We start from the raw sequence: 17,398 nt of genomic DNA on the forward strand, positions 1-17,398 counted from the left end.
AGCACATTTTTAGCGCAATGTGTTTTGTTATAAATTCTTACTTTATTTAGTTTTTATACAGTTTTACAATTATACAGAATCAAGAAACAGTAGTAAACATAGTTAGAGATCATTGGTATCTTCAATGAACAGTAGGTTGGAACTAGGTTGGAACATAAACCTCAGCGTTTGAAGTTACAAGGATGTTCAAATAATAATCAAGTATTTTAGTTTAGAACAAGTATAACAATGTTTTTAAGGAGAAAATAAAGAAGGAAGAAATAAGGTAAGGAATGTGAGGGGGAGTGTGGTGGGGGGGGGGGGGAAAGAAGGGTCAGGAAGTTGCTCCAAGACAGGGGTGCTTCTAGTATCCAGCAATTAGTCAGAAAAGATGGTTGTATTCTGATCTTTGAACCAAGGCGTCCAGGTACATAAGAAGTGGTCATGTGTTCCATTCGGCCAACTCAGGAGTTCTTCAAATCAAGCAACTTGTGAAACTTTCTCAGTCCAATGAGGAATAGAAGGAACTTCTATTCATGAGGGATGAGGGAAATGTGTAGTGAGATTTTTCCTGTTAGGTGAGTAATCAGGAGTAGGAGACGACAAAAGTACCATAGAAGGGGTCAAAACAATAGAGGAGCTGGTAATTCTCTGCACATGAGACATCATCGGCGAGTTTGTGGGAAAACATCCAAGTAGGGGATCTGTACCACCTAGAGACCACTTTAAAATGTGGTTCCTGCAATTTCACACATTGTGAAAAACCATGAGAGTGCTTTAGAATGCTAGAGGTTTCTTCAACTGTGAATTGTAAATCTAATTATTTTTCCCACTCAGAGATAAACAATGGTTTTTCAGGTGGTATGGTTTCTGTCAAAATTGATTTGCACACAGCCAATTTCCTCCCTGTTCTGGAGGGTGTCATTATCTTTTGTTCAAATTTTGTCAAGGATCGAAATAGAGTCTTGCGCTGGGGGAGAGTTTCTGTACACCACTTGAAGTGGTTGTAATGGAGTTGGGTGATAGAGGTATCAGGCAAATGTTCTTGTAGTTGGGTAAGTGACAGCGGCACAAAATTTAGGTTGTGAAGTTCAGAAATCGAGAGATGTTTTAATCTCACCCAGAAGTCCTCATATCCTTTTATCGGGGTCTTGAGTAATCTTGGTGTCAGGTGTGCTGGACAAAGCCTCGAGGGGGGGGGGGGGAGGGTAGCCGGTTGCCCCATTTTATCCATGTCTCACCAAGTCCTTTCATGAGAATGTCACAAGTAGGGCTTCTGAGATATTTTGGGTCAGGTGACCATAAATGAGCTAGTAGGTTGTGCCCATGTTGTTGTTCAGCCATCTCTCAAACAAGTGAATCACCAACTGGGGCTGCTAGCGAAAGCCATCTTGACAATAAATTTGCATTATAGTATAGCGAAATATCCAGTAATTGAATGCCTCCATTGATTTTCCTGCGGATAAGTTGTTGGTAAGATATTCTTGCTGGTTTATTTCTCCATATAAATCTCAGGAAGAGTGATCTAATACTCCTCAGGTATGAGGAGGGTAGGGCAATGGGTAGCATCTGAAATTTATATAACTATTTCGGCAAGATGTACATTTGGAACAAGTTGCGCCTCCCGAACCATGAAAGGAATGGGATGTCAAGTCTATGTAAGGAGATTTTTAGTTCATGGAGAATTGAGACAAAATTTTCAACATATAGATTCTGCAGATTGCTAGTTAACCTTATCCCAAGGTAAGTAATGTAGTCACGCTTCCAGACATATGGTGAGGAACGCAAGCTTTCTCTCTTTAGCTGGGAGGGAGATCATCAGAATCTCTGATTTTGAAATATTGGGTTTATAGTTTGACAATCTTCCATATGTTTCCATCAATGACGTCAGGGCTGGTAGTTCTGTAACCGGATCCGAGATAAGAAACAGGACATCGTCTGCAAATTCCACATTATGCAATGACCTAGACCTTATTTTGAAGCCAGAGATTTGGGGATGTAACTGAGCTGCTTGTAGCAGTGTTTCTAACGTGAGTATAAATAATGATGATGATAAGGGACAGCCCTGTCTTGTTCTGTTTGTTTTATTAAACGGTGTGGAGAGGGTACCGTTAACGCGTAACTTGGCGTGAGGTTCATACAGTGAGAAAACCATACAAATAAAGTTAGGTGGGAAACTAAAGGCGCGGAGGGTGTCAGACATAAATGGCCAACTAACTCTATCAAAGGCCTTCTCGGCATCTACTCCGAGAAGGACCAGTGACCTGATGGAAGATTATTTTTAGCACAATGTGTGACACATCTTTGTCCCATCTTGGGGCGTCTAGCTTGGGCTGAAGTTCGGCATGCTAGACATGTAGGTGTAGATACTCAGAAAAAGGGGGTATGGCTTAAATGCATCACCAAAAATGAACCAAAATAGTGTAGTAGTTCAAAATAAGGCAACTAAAGGTGGTATGAACATAGACTAAACAGTGCAATTCATGTCACATTTATTATCCAGCATTAGCCATTGTGACAAATCTGGCATATTTTCAGACTAAGCTTATACTGCCTAACTATTAGGAAATCTGTGCCTAAGTACCAAATTCACCACACCACCATCCTTGTCCAAGCCTTGTATGCACAAAAGGATACAAGCATCATCTTGACTGATGGCAAATGTACAAAATAATAGCACCGAGGTATAACACGTTATAAGAAATGAGCCATGATATGATTACTATTAATAAATAGCACTAGTATTATTGAGCAAATATATGGATCAAACCAGTATAAAATCTGATGTCAAAGTGATTTACAGAACAGAAAGAAAAATTATGCACATATCCATTTTTCACAACATATCTCCTCAAATAATTAAAAGAGAAAAAACAGATTCAAGGACAAAAAGACATTGATCGTATTTATTGATATACAATAAAATAGATTAAAAGACATTGGTCATAAATAATAATATATGAAACAAATATAAATTGGCAAATAAAACTTGTTAATACAATTACTAGTGTAGTAAAATAATTTCGTAGAGAATAGGGTGAGGGTAAGGGAAGAAAGCAAAAACAAGATGAGGAGAGCAAACCCTCACTACAGCTACACCTGAATTTGGAGACTGATAATATGCTGTATACTGTATATGTATATATATATACAGCAGTTGGTCAATGTCCTATCTGGTGGAAGTTGGGACAGAGATGAAGTTCTCCCCTCATGAACACAATGGACTCAAACTACAGAAGTAGAATTTTCCAAACAAACTTCTGTTTTGTGCCATGTAGCACCAGACTTCAGTATTATTATTTATATAGCAGCATTAATTCCATAGTGCTATACATTATTATATTAATTCAATGGTGCTTTACATTATTATATGAATTCCATGGTGTGGTGCTGTACATTATTATATAATTCCATAGTACATTATTATATTAATTCCATGGTGCTGCACATTATTATATTATTTCCATGGTGCTGTACATTATTATATTTATTCCATGGTGCTTTACATTATTATACAATTCCATGGTGCTTTACATTATTATATTAATCCATGGTGCTTTACATTTGAGGGTTTACATACGGTACGCAAAATATACAAAACAAATATAATACTAATGGTGACCAACTGGCACAGTAGGATAGAGGACCCTGCCCATAAGGGCTTACAATCTATGAGTATGTCAGTATTAGAGATGAGCGAACACTAAAATGTCCGAGGTTCAAAATCCGATTCGAACAGTCGCACACTGTTCGACTGTTCGAATGGATTTCGAACCTCATTATAGTCTATGGGGGTAAATGCTTGTTTCAGGGGTAGGCGACATTCAATACAATTATACTTACCAAGTCCACGAGTGACGGTCGGGCTGGATCCTCCATGCAGTCTTCTCCTGGCGCAGCGTCCCCGTGTCTATTTCCGGCTGGAATCCACTCTGCCTAGGCATCGGGGCCTAGGCAGAGCCGACTGCGCATGCGAAGGCATGCCCGCGCATGCGCAGTCGGCTCTGCCTAGGCCGGATGCCTAGGCAGAGTGAATTCCACCCGGAAGAAGACGCGGGGACGCAGCGCGGAGAAAACTTTGGAAAGGTAAGAGAAGAACCAGTGTTGATTGGCAGAATGTATAGCATTCTGCCAATCAATGCTGGTTCTGCATCGAACCTAAACTTTTAACAGCTAGTAGTGTTCGATCGAGTACGAGTATCTCGAATACCGTAGTATTCGATCGAACACCTACTCGATCGAACACTACTCGCTCATCTCTAGTCAGTATGTCACCAGTGTATTATTTAAGCTCGGCTACTATTCAGACACACTTTTTTTGTGTTATTTTGGCCACTAATAGCATAGACTTGTAGTTATAATACTGTCCTTACATAAGGCTGAATATTATACTGCGAGATCCACTTAGAAAAACTGAACATGTACCTCTTCTATCTTACATACAATGTAATTTCTCTGAAATCCTTTATTTATGAAACAACAGAATAAACATAGACAAGAAATTGAGTCACTTAATGTTTATAATTTCACTATATTCCATGGATAAAATCTAAGGACACATACATACATAAGCCTTGCTGTTACTATGTCTATCTTTATATGTCAATTTGTAGGGAAATGTATTTCTGTTTTCTTTCAGTAATTGATATTTTACAGTACAGCAGATTTTAACACAAAACTATGTAAATATTGTATCCTGTTCGTGATCTATTTATATCTTATCTTAGCTGACTGCGGCATCAATCTTACTTAATAAGGAGTGGAACAAAGTGTCTCACTGAAATTAATGAAGAAATTCATAAAAAGAAATATGGCTACGGCCCAACTGGGGTCCTGTCCAACAAACCACAAAGTAACTTACACCACTCCTGCTGCCTGAAAAAGTAATGTTATGTTTTCTCTTATCCGTTGTTGCCAAGACACTAATCAACTAAAGGAAACTGATAGAATCCAGCATGATGACAGTAGGCTGGAAACTTTACCGGCTCTATAAAGTAGCTTGACTTTTTTTTTTCCCTTAGTCACACTTATCGTTGCTACTGGATGACAAAGATTCTCCTATACAGAATCCGATAACTGCAATAAAAAATTTCACAAAATCAAGTTAGAATGTCACAATTATATCTGAAAATAATCTACCATTTTAACGCTTACAGTAACATTGCAATCGATAAGAAAACACAATTACATAATAATATATAATAAAATTGCTGTCTATGAACCTCCTGATTGCCATTTGCTTTATTGTCTTCAGGAAACTCGTGAATATCACAAAAATTATCACAGTTGTATATTGCAAACATAAAGGTTCTGTTGTCATATAAAATAAGCGTGAAGAGAACCTGTCATCTCTGCTGACATGTGCGTTTCGCTAAATAATAAATACTTGCACTCCCCATAAAATAACCAATCTATGGCATCTTTTCTTAGAATACCACAATTTCTGGGAAATATATGAATAAATAAATCATTGGGTTTAGCAATGGTTCCTGCATACTCTTACATTGTTCATTCAGGGTTGGCATTCTCAGGAACATAAGCCATGCACTGGGGAACGGTCACAACTATTTCTCTATTAAGGTGCAATCATACATGCATACATCTTTAATATGGTTTTCAACATAGTTTTTGATAAAGCTATATGAGTCAAGGCCAGGATTCTATCCTGTTGGAAAGATATGTATAAGTCCCTTCCTTGTAGTTACCCTTGTACCAAAAATACCAAAAATGTAAAAAAAACACTATATGGATGATGGCCATCTTAAAGGGGTTGTCCAGCCCTTTTTATCCTGATTGATCTCACATTGAAGACAACAGCCTGATGCCCAGCGAGCATTATATATGTGCTATATTAATTTGTATACCACAGTACATACAGTACTATACAGTGTATGGAACATTGTAATACTTTGTGTTGTGGCGGTGGCACAGAGAAATTGAACAGATTATGAATTATCATCAAGAATTTCAGTGGCACAACATTTTGTAATTAAGTTAAGACGCAGACACATTTAACCCCTTCCCAACATACACTAGGACATTATCCTACAATTATGGTGTGAGGTTTGGGGCATGTGCCATCTGTATTATGCAGCAGGCACTTACTACTAATTAGAGATGAGCGAGTAGTACTCGATCGAGTAGGTATTCGATCGAATACTACGGTATTCGAAATACTCGTACTCGATCGAGTACCACTCGCTGTTCGAATATAAAAGTTTGATGCAGAACCAGCATTGATTGGCCGAATGCTATACAGTCGGCCAATCAACGCTGATTCTTCTCCTACCTTTAGAAGTCTTCTCCGTGCAGCTTCCCCTGGGCAGAGCCGACTGCACATGTCCGCTTGTAGTGTGATAGATTAAGTATCCCCCATAGACTAAATTTCCCTCCAAAAATGTACCACTCAGATGATGCTAATGTTTTTTTTTTTTTTTTTTTTTAATTGGAACCCATTCCTTACTTTCCATTAGCCATAGACATTAATGTTAAAAAATAACAGATGCTTGCCATCCATCATAAGTCTGTTATTTTGAACGGACACAAAAGTCTTGCACCCTCACTTTTTATATACACTCTATATGGTATCACTGCATCACTGCTATACATTGAATAAGCCCCTTTAATTAAGTGATCAGTGGAGATTCTGTATATCACTGGTGAAGATAGGCCATTGATATAAAAATCCTGGAATACCCCTTTTAGTTCTACATTTTAGAAATAATTATTTACCTACTTAATTTTAGGAGTCATTTATACATGTACCTATAACTTGCAATGGTAATGGAAAACATTATTAGAAAATACTCTTTACTGTAACTCTAATCATTCAAATGGCAGGTTTATCCTTCACTAATAGTTCCTCCATTCTGAAGTGCATGTCTAACCAGCATGTAACACCATGTAATGCAAATCTTAGCTAGATATTTCTAAAATGTTCTTTCCAAGTTCAAGTATGCTATTTACTTATGGATGGAATCCAAAATCATATGGACATTTGTGATGCTTGTTCACTCAGAATCCATTTCTACCATACATGCTGCTTTGCTTTAGACACTACACTTCCTTGATTTATGAGCATACATACATCTGATGGTAATATACAGAGAATCCTGTAATGTGATCTGATACTGTTTTGGAATATCCCACGTGGCCCCCTTACTATGGATATGGTATGTTGATGATGGGTTGGCTCTCTTCTCCAAGCCAGTGTAATTGAACCCTGTGGACTTAGGCCAACTTTAAATTCCTTGGCCTCATCTGTAAAATTTAAGATGGAAACTGAATCTAAAGGAAAACTTCCTCTTCTTAGTCACCCACGTATAGACTTTCAGAAAGGTAGCAAATAGACACGTCTCTGTCATTTGTTAGCAAAGATTTAAACCACGCTTGTCACATGTAATATTTTCCTATTGCATCATACATATTTTTAGTGATCATACCGAGCAAATCCAATTACAATAATCTGCTATTTTTACTTGATTATTTATTAATGTAATTGCTAATTTGATTAGAAATTAACAGTATTTTTTAGTTTTTATCCTATAAATCCCTCCTGAGATCAGTTAATCTGGAACATTTTTATCCAAAAACATAAGGTCAAAAGTGTCCTTTCATAGTCATATGGTTACATAGGAGGCGTCATATAAAAAAAAAAAGTTGTAAATAATAAAATATATAAAGATGCACCACATATATCAAACCTTGTTGGACAGTTTGGAAACTACAATACCCAAACTGCTGCAAACATTACTTCAAAAAATTCACTTGCAATAAATTTGTGTTACTTGGATTATTTGTCTGAGCTCCAAATAAAATATCAAAAAGTAAGGGCAAATATTTATTTCGTATTACTTATAAAGCATCAATATACTTTGATTTACAGATATTGTCATCACTCATAGTCATCTGGTCAAGTATTATTAATTAGAGATGAGTGAACAGTAAAATGTTCGAGGTTCGATATTCGTTTCGAGTAGCCCCTCAATATTCGACTACTCGAATTGAATATCGAACCCTATTATAGTCTATGGGGTGAAAATGCTTGTTTCAGGGGTAGGCAACGTTCGATCAAATTATACTTACCAAGTCCACGAGTGAGGGTCGGGCTGGATCCTCCAAGAAGTCTTCTCCGTGCAGTGTCCTTGCGGCGTCTTCCAGCTCTGAATTCACTCTGCCAGGCATCGGGCCTGGGCAGAACCGACTGCGCATGCCCGCACTACAAGCGGGCATGCGCAGTCGGCTCTGCCCAGGCCCGATGCTTGGCAGAGTGAATGAAGAGCCGGAAGACGCCACAGGGAAGCTGCACGGAGAAGACTTCTAAAGGTAGGAGAAGAACCAGCGTTGATTGGCTGACTGTATAGCATTCGGCCAATCAATGCTGGTTCTGCAGCGAACTTTTACATTCGAACAGCGAGTGGTACTCAATCGAGTACGAGTATTTCGAATACCGTAGTATTCGATCAAATACCTAGTTGATCGAGTACTACTCGCTCATCTCTATTATTAATTACTAATTAAACACTTTATCCAAATAAATTGTAAGTTTCATATGTTCAAAAAACAGAATTTAATGATACTGTAGATATATTTTCCCCATATCAGCAATAGCATTAGGTGTATCATTAAAACATCTCTGCACATCTATTTTTTCTGTAATAAAATTTATTTACCCACAAAAATCTCATCAAAATATGTTAATTTCTTATCTATTATAACAAGTGTTTTCAAAAGAGTGTGTCTTAGTCCTTGGTTAGGACATAATGACAATTTTTAATTCTGTTGCATGGACCATGACTTTCAAATGGTCCGATGGTGAGTTACAAGCTCTCATGTAAACACATTAGCTTTTTGTGATAAAATATTAAAACCTTTCCTGGAGCATGAATATCTTATGTGTTTTATTTTGCATGGTTTACTTTGAAAGCTAATTATTTAAAATGGTAGCTAATAAATAAAATAATGCGTGTAAGAAGGGATAAAACTGGTGAATCAAAGCTAGACCTAGATAGAACCTATGCTCGCTTATTTTCTAATAGTTTTATTTGTTTTTATAATATTTACTCTGATAATCATCTTTAATGTTTTTGACAAGGTAGACAAAAAATTCATAATTAGAAATGAGTCACAAGTACATTCTACAAGGTTACTCATCAAGACACACCATTAACCATTTCTGGACCAACCATAAACTATATAAGTCCGGGAAGTGGTTGCCTTGTTCTGACAGGACGTGTCGGTACATCCAGTCAGAACACAGCAGCTGCACTGAGATCATGCAGTTGCTGACACTGGGAGCTGTAACTTCAGCTGGAGCTCCCAGAGACAAGGCAGGGAAGGTTTATTCCCGCCCCTGCCTTCTCGATCTCTGTGTATACAGCGCTCAATTAGCATTGTATACACAGCTATGCGCGCCGCCATGATGGGGCCGCTCTCTGACCTGGCAGTCACGTGATCCATCTTACCAGAGCTGCTGGGTCCTATAGGACTCAGATCAGCTCTGTAAGTGTAAAGAACAGTGTGCAGGAGGCTGGATCCCTCTTGCAACTGAGGCTAAATCTACCAGCCTTAGTTGCAGGGGAAATCAGCCTCCCTAAAAAAAAAAGTGATCAGATGTCCCCAAAGGTCTCTTATGACCTTATGGGGACACAATCTGAAATAAATAAAAAATAAAAAAAAGTAAAAAAAAGTAAATAAAATAATTAAAAAAATAAATAAAATAATACGCTAATAAAACACCATTATTACAGGTTATAGCCCCACCCCCAACAACACCATACAAAATAAAAAGTACCATAACGGAGATAAAACTATTTTATAAAGTTTTTCAGTAGCACTTTGTGTTATTAAATAAAAATAAAAATAAAAATAAAATGAAAACCAGACACAATTTCCCTCCTATTATGTTTATATTTTCCCGGATATAAAAAAATTAAAACACATCTGAAAATAAAAACAACATAAAAATAAAGCCCTATGTGTCCCCGAAAAAAAGACGCGGAAATTAGTTGAATGAAACATATGACAAAAATGTTACAGCCCTCAAAACCGCACATGCAAAAATGTATCTGGTCCTGGACCACAAATTGGCCCGGTACTGAAGTGGTTAAATAAGGAATTGTTGCAGCAAACATCCAGTGGGAAGAAAACAATGCGCAAGATGAAAACATTGTGCCTCTTAATCCTATAGTTGAGTAATTGTAAACAGAGTTTCTTAAGTATTTCTGTGTATTATGGCTTTATAAACACCATGCTACTTCCTGAGCTGTCTATAATGATGATGTCATCAAGATATGATATGTAAGGATCCCATACTATCACCCCAATGTCTGAAAATTGATCCCCTAAGGTTCCAACACAGTGTTGAGGTTCCTTGTTTTGACTCAACTTGTTCGCTATATTTCACTTTAATTCTTTCTTTCAAGACTTCTACTTGCTCTGATCTGCTCGATTGACCTCATAACTGTTAAAGGAGATTACTTTAGGCCTGGGATCCATGGAACGTAAACGCTGCGGGAAGAATTGTGGCGTTTTACAGTCAGGGCAAAGTGGATGGAATTCTAGGGATTCTAGGGAATTCCCACCAATATGACACTGATCTATCCATAGTATAGGCCATATATATTTTGAACCCAGAAATTCTCTATAAATTTACAATTGCTCTCATCGTTATATGATGGTATACATATCAATGACCCGTACGGGTTTATCTTTGAAGTCGGAGAAGTCCTTTTAAAGTTTTTATGCACTCATTGTTAGTTGCTAAATCCATTATCCTACTTCACCTTGATGGACATCTCCATTACTTTCAGTTAATCAAAAGCTGTCATTGTTCCTTATGAGTTATTGTAATGTGTGTGTGTGTATGGGTGTGAAATTAAGACAAATATTCATAATGGAATTGGTCTGGAAAAGGTGAAAATTCATCTTTCTGATATAATTTTTTTTACTTTGCTCTATTCATGTAGATAATATAGAATGAAGGGCACATCCGCACAAGCTTTTAGAAACTTTTTACGTGAAGCTGAAAACAACTAATGACAAATACATTGGTATGGATGGGGTTTGTTTAAAGCTTATCCACTCAATTGCTACAGTAATTTGTTTTTCCTTGACCTAAAAGCTTTACCATTATAAGATGGTGCGTTGAAGAGGTAGTCTAGTTCAAGAAAAAGAAAAAAAATAAACAACAAATGTCTTAAATATAAGTAGACGCCTCAGTGATTGCCTACAACTACAGTGCAGACTCTCTGGCAACTCCCCACCCTGCTTTTTTTTACAACCAAAAATGATGTACATCCATAGACTACAAGTAACCAATGACCTCAGCTGTCATATACTGTACTGGTTATTGGAATTTTTTGATCAACCTCCACGGTCCCCGTACAATCAGTCCTGATACTCTCTGCATCCAGTTTACAAATTGGGCTCTTTCTGGTTAGGTGGGTGGTGGACTGAAGAAGGCAGCATAGGACTGTCCATGTAACTTCCACCCATCAATAGCCTAGCTAGCGTATGGAGCACTGAAACTCTGACAAATGAGCTCTCTAGAATTATGGGGGGCAAAAAAATTCCAAGTGCATTAGAATCAGTGAAGCAGTGCCCATTAAAGTATGCAAAGGGTTGGAATGGGTGAAAGGTCCATTTTAAAGAGTCTATTAACTCTGGTAAAAAAACGAGAGTTCAAGTATGAAAACAACATTGACAGCTGTTACAGCCCCATATAGATTGTATACCTATAAAGCTTACTACAGTTCCAGGATTAGAAGGTACAGAATATCCTAAAAATATCTCAGACGTTGATCTCGTTTTTTATTTACCATTCTAATTTCAGCCATGCAGTGAGTCACAATGGCGGTTTTCTATGACTTTCTCTAGTTTGTGTCACATAATATTTTAATAAACACAACTTAATCTTTTTGTTGTGCGTACAAATACTTTTTTAGATAGATGGCTGGATGTTATCGAAGTTACTATATCACTAGGTAACCTTCTGCTAGGTGCTGTGCAAGAAAACAGGGCAATGCACTACAATGAAATACAAATCAATCAATATCAACCAAGAGTGAGCTAGGAATTATTATAATAGCCACCAAGAACCACAGATGGGTGTTCATACCTCAGATGAAGCTGCATGTAGGGGTAGTGATACACATGGGGTTTTCCCTTTTGTTGCTGAACACAACATGTCTGTCACTCAGCTCCCTATTGAAACCATTTTTGGTTCTGGCAACAAATTTGCTTGTGTTATTGGGTAATTGCTATTTTTGAGTTAAGGGTCTTGTTATAACAATTATTTATTTATTGCTGATTAATAATAATAATAATAATAATAATAATAATAATAATAATAATAATACATTTTATTTAAATATCGCCAACATATTCCACAACACTTCATTCACATACAAAGACATTACAGTGTATTAAATTAATTCACACAATAGGAATGACGTCCCTGCTTGCAAGAACTTACAATCTATAAGGTAGACATGAGTGACAAAAGAGGTAGAAGTGCTTATACAGTAGACTAGCCATTTTTTATGAAGAAAGTTACTATAATTATACAAATAAATAAAGCTGTATGAGCCAGATCCATGTGGCATCTTGTCCTGTAGGATAATGGAGTGGGGAATGTGAACAGAGGAGGGTTAGGAGCACCCCTGCTACTTTAAATTGCTAAATGGACTGAGACAGAATGGGAAAGGGATATGCTTGAAGCTATAGAAATTGTAAGTTAATCTGGTAATTGTCTGGGGGATTGCAATAAATCCTGTTTCCCAGGATGTAAATAGGGAAACACTGCTTCTGTATGCTGTCCTGTATTGGAAGCAGCTCCCTTGAACATCATGCCCAACTTTTCAACAAGCCTTTAATTGCAATGATGCAGGATTTTGCCAAGTCAGTATCAACCCAACAGTGGACGTCGCCGTTTTGATCTGATTGGATCTCATCAGCACAATCTAGGGAGAACTTAGTGGATGAGGGGGATAAGTTTATATTGTATTCTATAGTAAATGGGCTGTGACTGGCACAGTGCAGCTTCTATGGTATATATTTTGTTCTACAGCATATTTGAACTCTATTATTGTATAGTGGATTATATATTGTATATGAGACATTTTAAGTGTTTTTAAAGCTTCCGGTGTGTCCACTGCTTTTGAATAAATTTTATATAATCTTTGACCTAATCTGTTGCGGTTCCTATAAGACATGTGCCTTTCATTTTTGTTTTAGAAATTATTATAATGATAATCGGGGCTGCTTTAACTATGGGGCCAATGGTGCACTTGCACTGGGATCTATGATTGTGGAGCCCCCTTGAGACAGTGGGACAGTCCTGCACTTGGAGTGCTGTGCTGCTGTTTCAAGCTGTAGATCAGGGTTGCCCCAACTCCAACTCATCTGCATCCTTACAAAGGTTAAGCAGGAGCCACCTGTGGGGTCACCTGTGAGGTAGCCAGGAGGGGGCATGATACTGTGGTGGAAATCTGAAGGAAACATGAAACTGTGGGGGAAACCATGTGGGTGAATTAAAACTATGGGAGTAAGCTGGGAGGAGGGGGGGCAAAACTGTGGTGGCAACTGGAGGGGACATGAAACTGTGGGGCAAATGGAGGGGGCATTATAATATAATATAATGTCTGAGGGGCCACTGGAGTGGGAAAGGTTAAGATCTGGTGAGCAATGGGAGGACGGGTTAATGTATGATGTATGGAGGGGCATTTGACTGTGTGATGAGCCACTGAAAGGCATTATATTGTATGGAGCCACTAGGGAGGCATGATACCGTGTGAGAACCACTAAGGAGCATTATACCATGTAGGGCCACTGAGGGGGAATTATTATTTCATTGTTTCTTGATCTTGTAACGTAAAGTATTATTCAATATATTTATCTATATGCAGTCATTCAGTGGTTGCTTTGTGTATTCAGCTTCTTAAGAGTTTTGGTAGCATGTGGCAATATTTTATTGAATTAATTTTATGAGAAATTTGAGTTATTAGGTAAGGATGGAAACTTCTGCATATCCTGTGATAACAGACTATGCCTTTCAGGACATGTAGTACACTAGGGGCAGCAATTGTCAGGGGTATAGTTAGGGGTGACAAAGACTAGCACCCTGGGTGATGAGCCCCAGGAGAGGTGGTAACAAGCCTCAAGTATTTAGATATAGAGATAGGGTAGTAAACTGAACCTTTGCTTCAGGTGTAGGAAAGCCTAGCTACGACTTTGTTCTCTGCCATGAATTCGCTATGAACTGTCTGCCATTTCTGGATGTCACCCAGCATCTGTTAGCCTGAGATAATTTTGACACAGCTGACTAAAACATTGAAAGGTTTTCTACAATCGTATGTTTTTCTAACTTGTAGTTCGAGGTCTTGTATTTTCTATTCAAAGTTTTATGTAGTCTTGGCATGCACTTGACTTATTTTGGTTTTCCTTCTTTTATTTTTCTATGTATTCTTTTATTTAGAAATGTGAAATTTTCTTAGTCAGGCAACTCTGTGCTATCTGTATTTCTAAGTTTGATAAATAAGGCACAGAGCATAGCGCAGTCTGCACAGTGTACTGATAAATCCTACAACGTAGAGCGGCATTCAGAGCTTTTAATTCTCAGTCATATTACAAGCATTTGTTATGTGTTTTGAATATGGATGAGTAACCAAAGGGCTGCTGATATAAAGAGCGTAATGCAAAATATGAGCAGAGTATGTAATAACAGTCGTTATGTTCAAATATCTCTCGTTTAGCAATCCAAATGGGGCACAGTCTCAGGAAAACAGATGGCCGGCTTTCACACTCGATGAACAACATTACCTTATGTTAGACACAGAAGACTTAAAGACAGATCGAAAAATGCGTGCCAAGCAGTGCAGATTCTGGAACAAATTCTATCCCAAAATCCTTCAGATAACAGGTAAATATAAAGCACAAAGTTCTAAACAACTTCATAAACTCAATCTATAGTCCAATATGGCCTTATTATTGTCACAAGAATTCATTTTTTGGGGGAATAAAATGCTCTACTGTACAAAACTTTTAGGCAGGTGTGGAAATTGCAACAAAGTAGCAATTCCTTTTGAAAATAGAAATGTTAATAGTTTATTTTTGTCAATTTACAAAATGCAAAGTGAAAGAGAAATCTAAATAATATTAATATTTGGTGTCACCACCCTTTGCCTTTAAAACATCTTGAAGTCTTCTAGGTACACTTGCATACAGTTTTTGAAGGAACTCGGCATGGAGGTTGCTCCAGACATCTTGGAGACATAACTACAGATGTAGATTTGCTCAAATCTTCCTTTCTCACCATGTGCTCCCAGACAGACTCGATGATAGGATCAGGGCTTTATGTAGGTTATGTCATCTCTTCCAGAACGCTTCCTTTAAAGGGCGTTGACACCAAATATTGATTTGATTTAGATTCCTCTTTTGTTCATTTACTTAATTTTGTTCTGACTTTGCAGGAATTGTTTTTACACATGCCTAAAACTTTAGCACAGCACTAAAGATGTTTACCAACTGCCATCCAGTTTTATAAAATAATTTTGAAAAGGTTTTATAATAATAGACAAGGCCACATATATTAAGACTATCGTCTAGGGTAGCGTAATTCTTCTGAGAGGGGTAGGCATGTTTTGAAGTATGTAGGATATGCTTGGAAGGTCTTTTAGAGATTGTAAATTGATATTGATAATCCATCTCAACATGCTTCTTTGTATTCTTTAATATAATTGCTAAAAAGCTCTTAGCGACTAAATGTCTTTAAATTTGTTTTGACAATATTTAATCTTTTCCTTATTTTTCTATATCTTGACAGTTTAATATGTTGTCATTAAGTGTTGTCTAAATGCTAAATTGATACATTATAGTTGCCATTGTTTTCCAGTTCATTACAGGTTTATCTCTAGGATTTCACTTTATATTGTTCCATTCATTGTTCCATTATATTGATAAGCTTACTAGGACCTACTGCAGTAAATGATCCCAAAAGGAGGAATATTGTTTCTAGTGTGTGATATGGGTGATATATGGCTTATAAACATATCGAGCAGAATGATGATCATTGATAACAATTCTGAAAATGTGGGCTGGCGTGACTTAGAATGAAAATCCATGCCAGTTCCTACCTGACGTAGCTTTCCATTTGGGACCCCAGGATGTCCGACAGATTTATTAAGAGGACGGGAATATACCTGTGGAGTAATAACAGACATATTGTAGAATATTGCATGATCAAACACACTAAGGTTTAAAACAAAATTTTTTCCAAAAGTATAAAAATAGTATATCATATATCCCCTCCCCCTTACCAATTTTACACATAAGAATAAATAAATAAATACATTAAGTATTAACACATCTAGAAAATGTCTGAACTAATTAAATACATGCCGTAACAGAATAAAAATACCAACCCCAAAAAATGAAATAGAAAAAATGAAGTTGACTTTCCTCATGAAAGTACCAATAAAAATGACAGCTTATCATGCAAACCACCTTGTCACCACCCAAGATGATAATATGAAAAAAAAATATGGATATCAGATTATTGCAACACAAGCTATTTTTTCAAAGTAAATTTAAAAAAAAAACAAAAAACAAACAAAAAAAAACATACACATTTAGTATTGTATCAGGTTATGTTTACTGTGCAATGAATGAAAACCCAAAATGAAAAAATGAAACCCATATCAATAATGGCAGACTTGTGTTTTTTTCACATTATACCTAACAAATACAGAGAGTGCATGACAAATGACTATGACTGGTTTCAGTATTTGCTTTCTATGGGAGCCGGCATAAGTGTGCTCCCCATAGAGATGAATGGGCTGCTTTTTGCCCTATTGCTTTCAATGTGATACATGTAGGATTTAGCTGTCCGCTTGAAAAATCAAACATCTTTGCAAATGAACACTTAAGGACACCCACGAACACTAAAGGACACTACATGGTGTCCCATTTATAATCATGCAAATTGCAAACGGACACAGCTAGTGTCCGATGCTAAAATCTTCCGCGGACACTAGCATCAGACACTAGCTGTTGGACACCGACGCTAGTGTGAACCCAGGTTTAGATTATTATTAGAGATGAGTGAACAGTAAAATGTTTGAGATTCGATATTCGTTTCGAGTAGCCCCTCAATATTCGACTACTCGAATTGAATATCGAACCCTATTATAGTCTATGAGGGGAAAATGCTCGTTTCAGGGGTAGGCAACATTCGATCAAATTATACTTACCAAGTCCACGAGTGAGGGTCGGGCTGGATTCTCCGAGAAGTCTTCTCCTTGCAGCATCCCCGCGGCATCTTCCGTCTCTGAATTCACTCTGCCAGGCATCGGGTCTGGGTAGAGCCAACTGCGCATGCCCGCACTACAAGCAGACATGCACAGTCAGCTCTGCCCAAGCC

General features: G+C 37.5%; 1 protein-coding gene across 1 annotated transcript in view; it reads left to right on the forward strand.

Moving 5' to 3' along the window:
* BCHE (butyrylcholinesterase) overlaps positions 1-17,398 on the forward strand; it is a 56,835-nt gene that overhangs the window by 26,458 nt on the left and 12,979 nt on the right. Inside the window, exon 3 of the mRNA XM_075268720.1 lies at positions 14,733-14,899. Coding sequence (XP_075124821.1) covers positions 14,733-14,899 — 167 coding nt within the window. The remainder of the gene's footprint in view (positions 1-14,732; positions 14,900-17,398) is intronic.

The sequence above is a fragment of the Leptodactylus fuscus genome, chromosome 3, assembly GCF_031893055.1.
Source record: "Leptodactylus fuscus isolate aLepFus1 chromosome 3, aLepFus1.hap2, whole genome shotgun sequence".
Classification (NCBI taxonomy): domain Eukaryota; kingdom Metazoa; phylum Chordata; class Amphibia; order Anura; family Leptodactylidae; genus Leptodactylus; species Leptodactylus fuscus.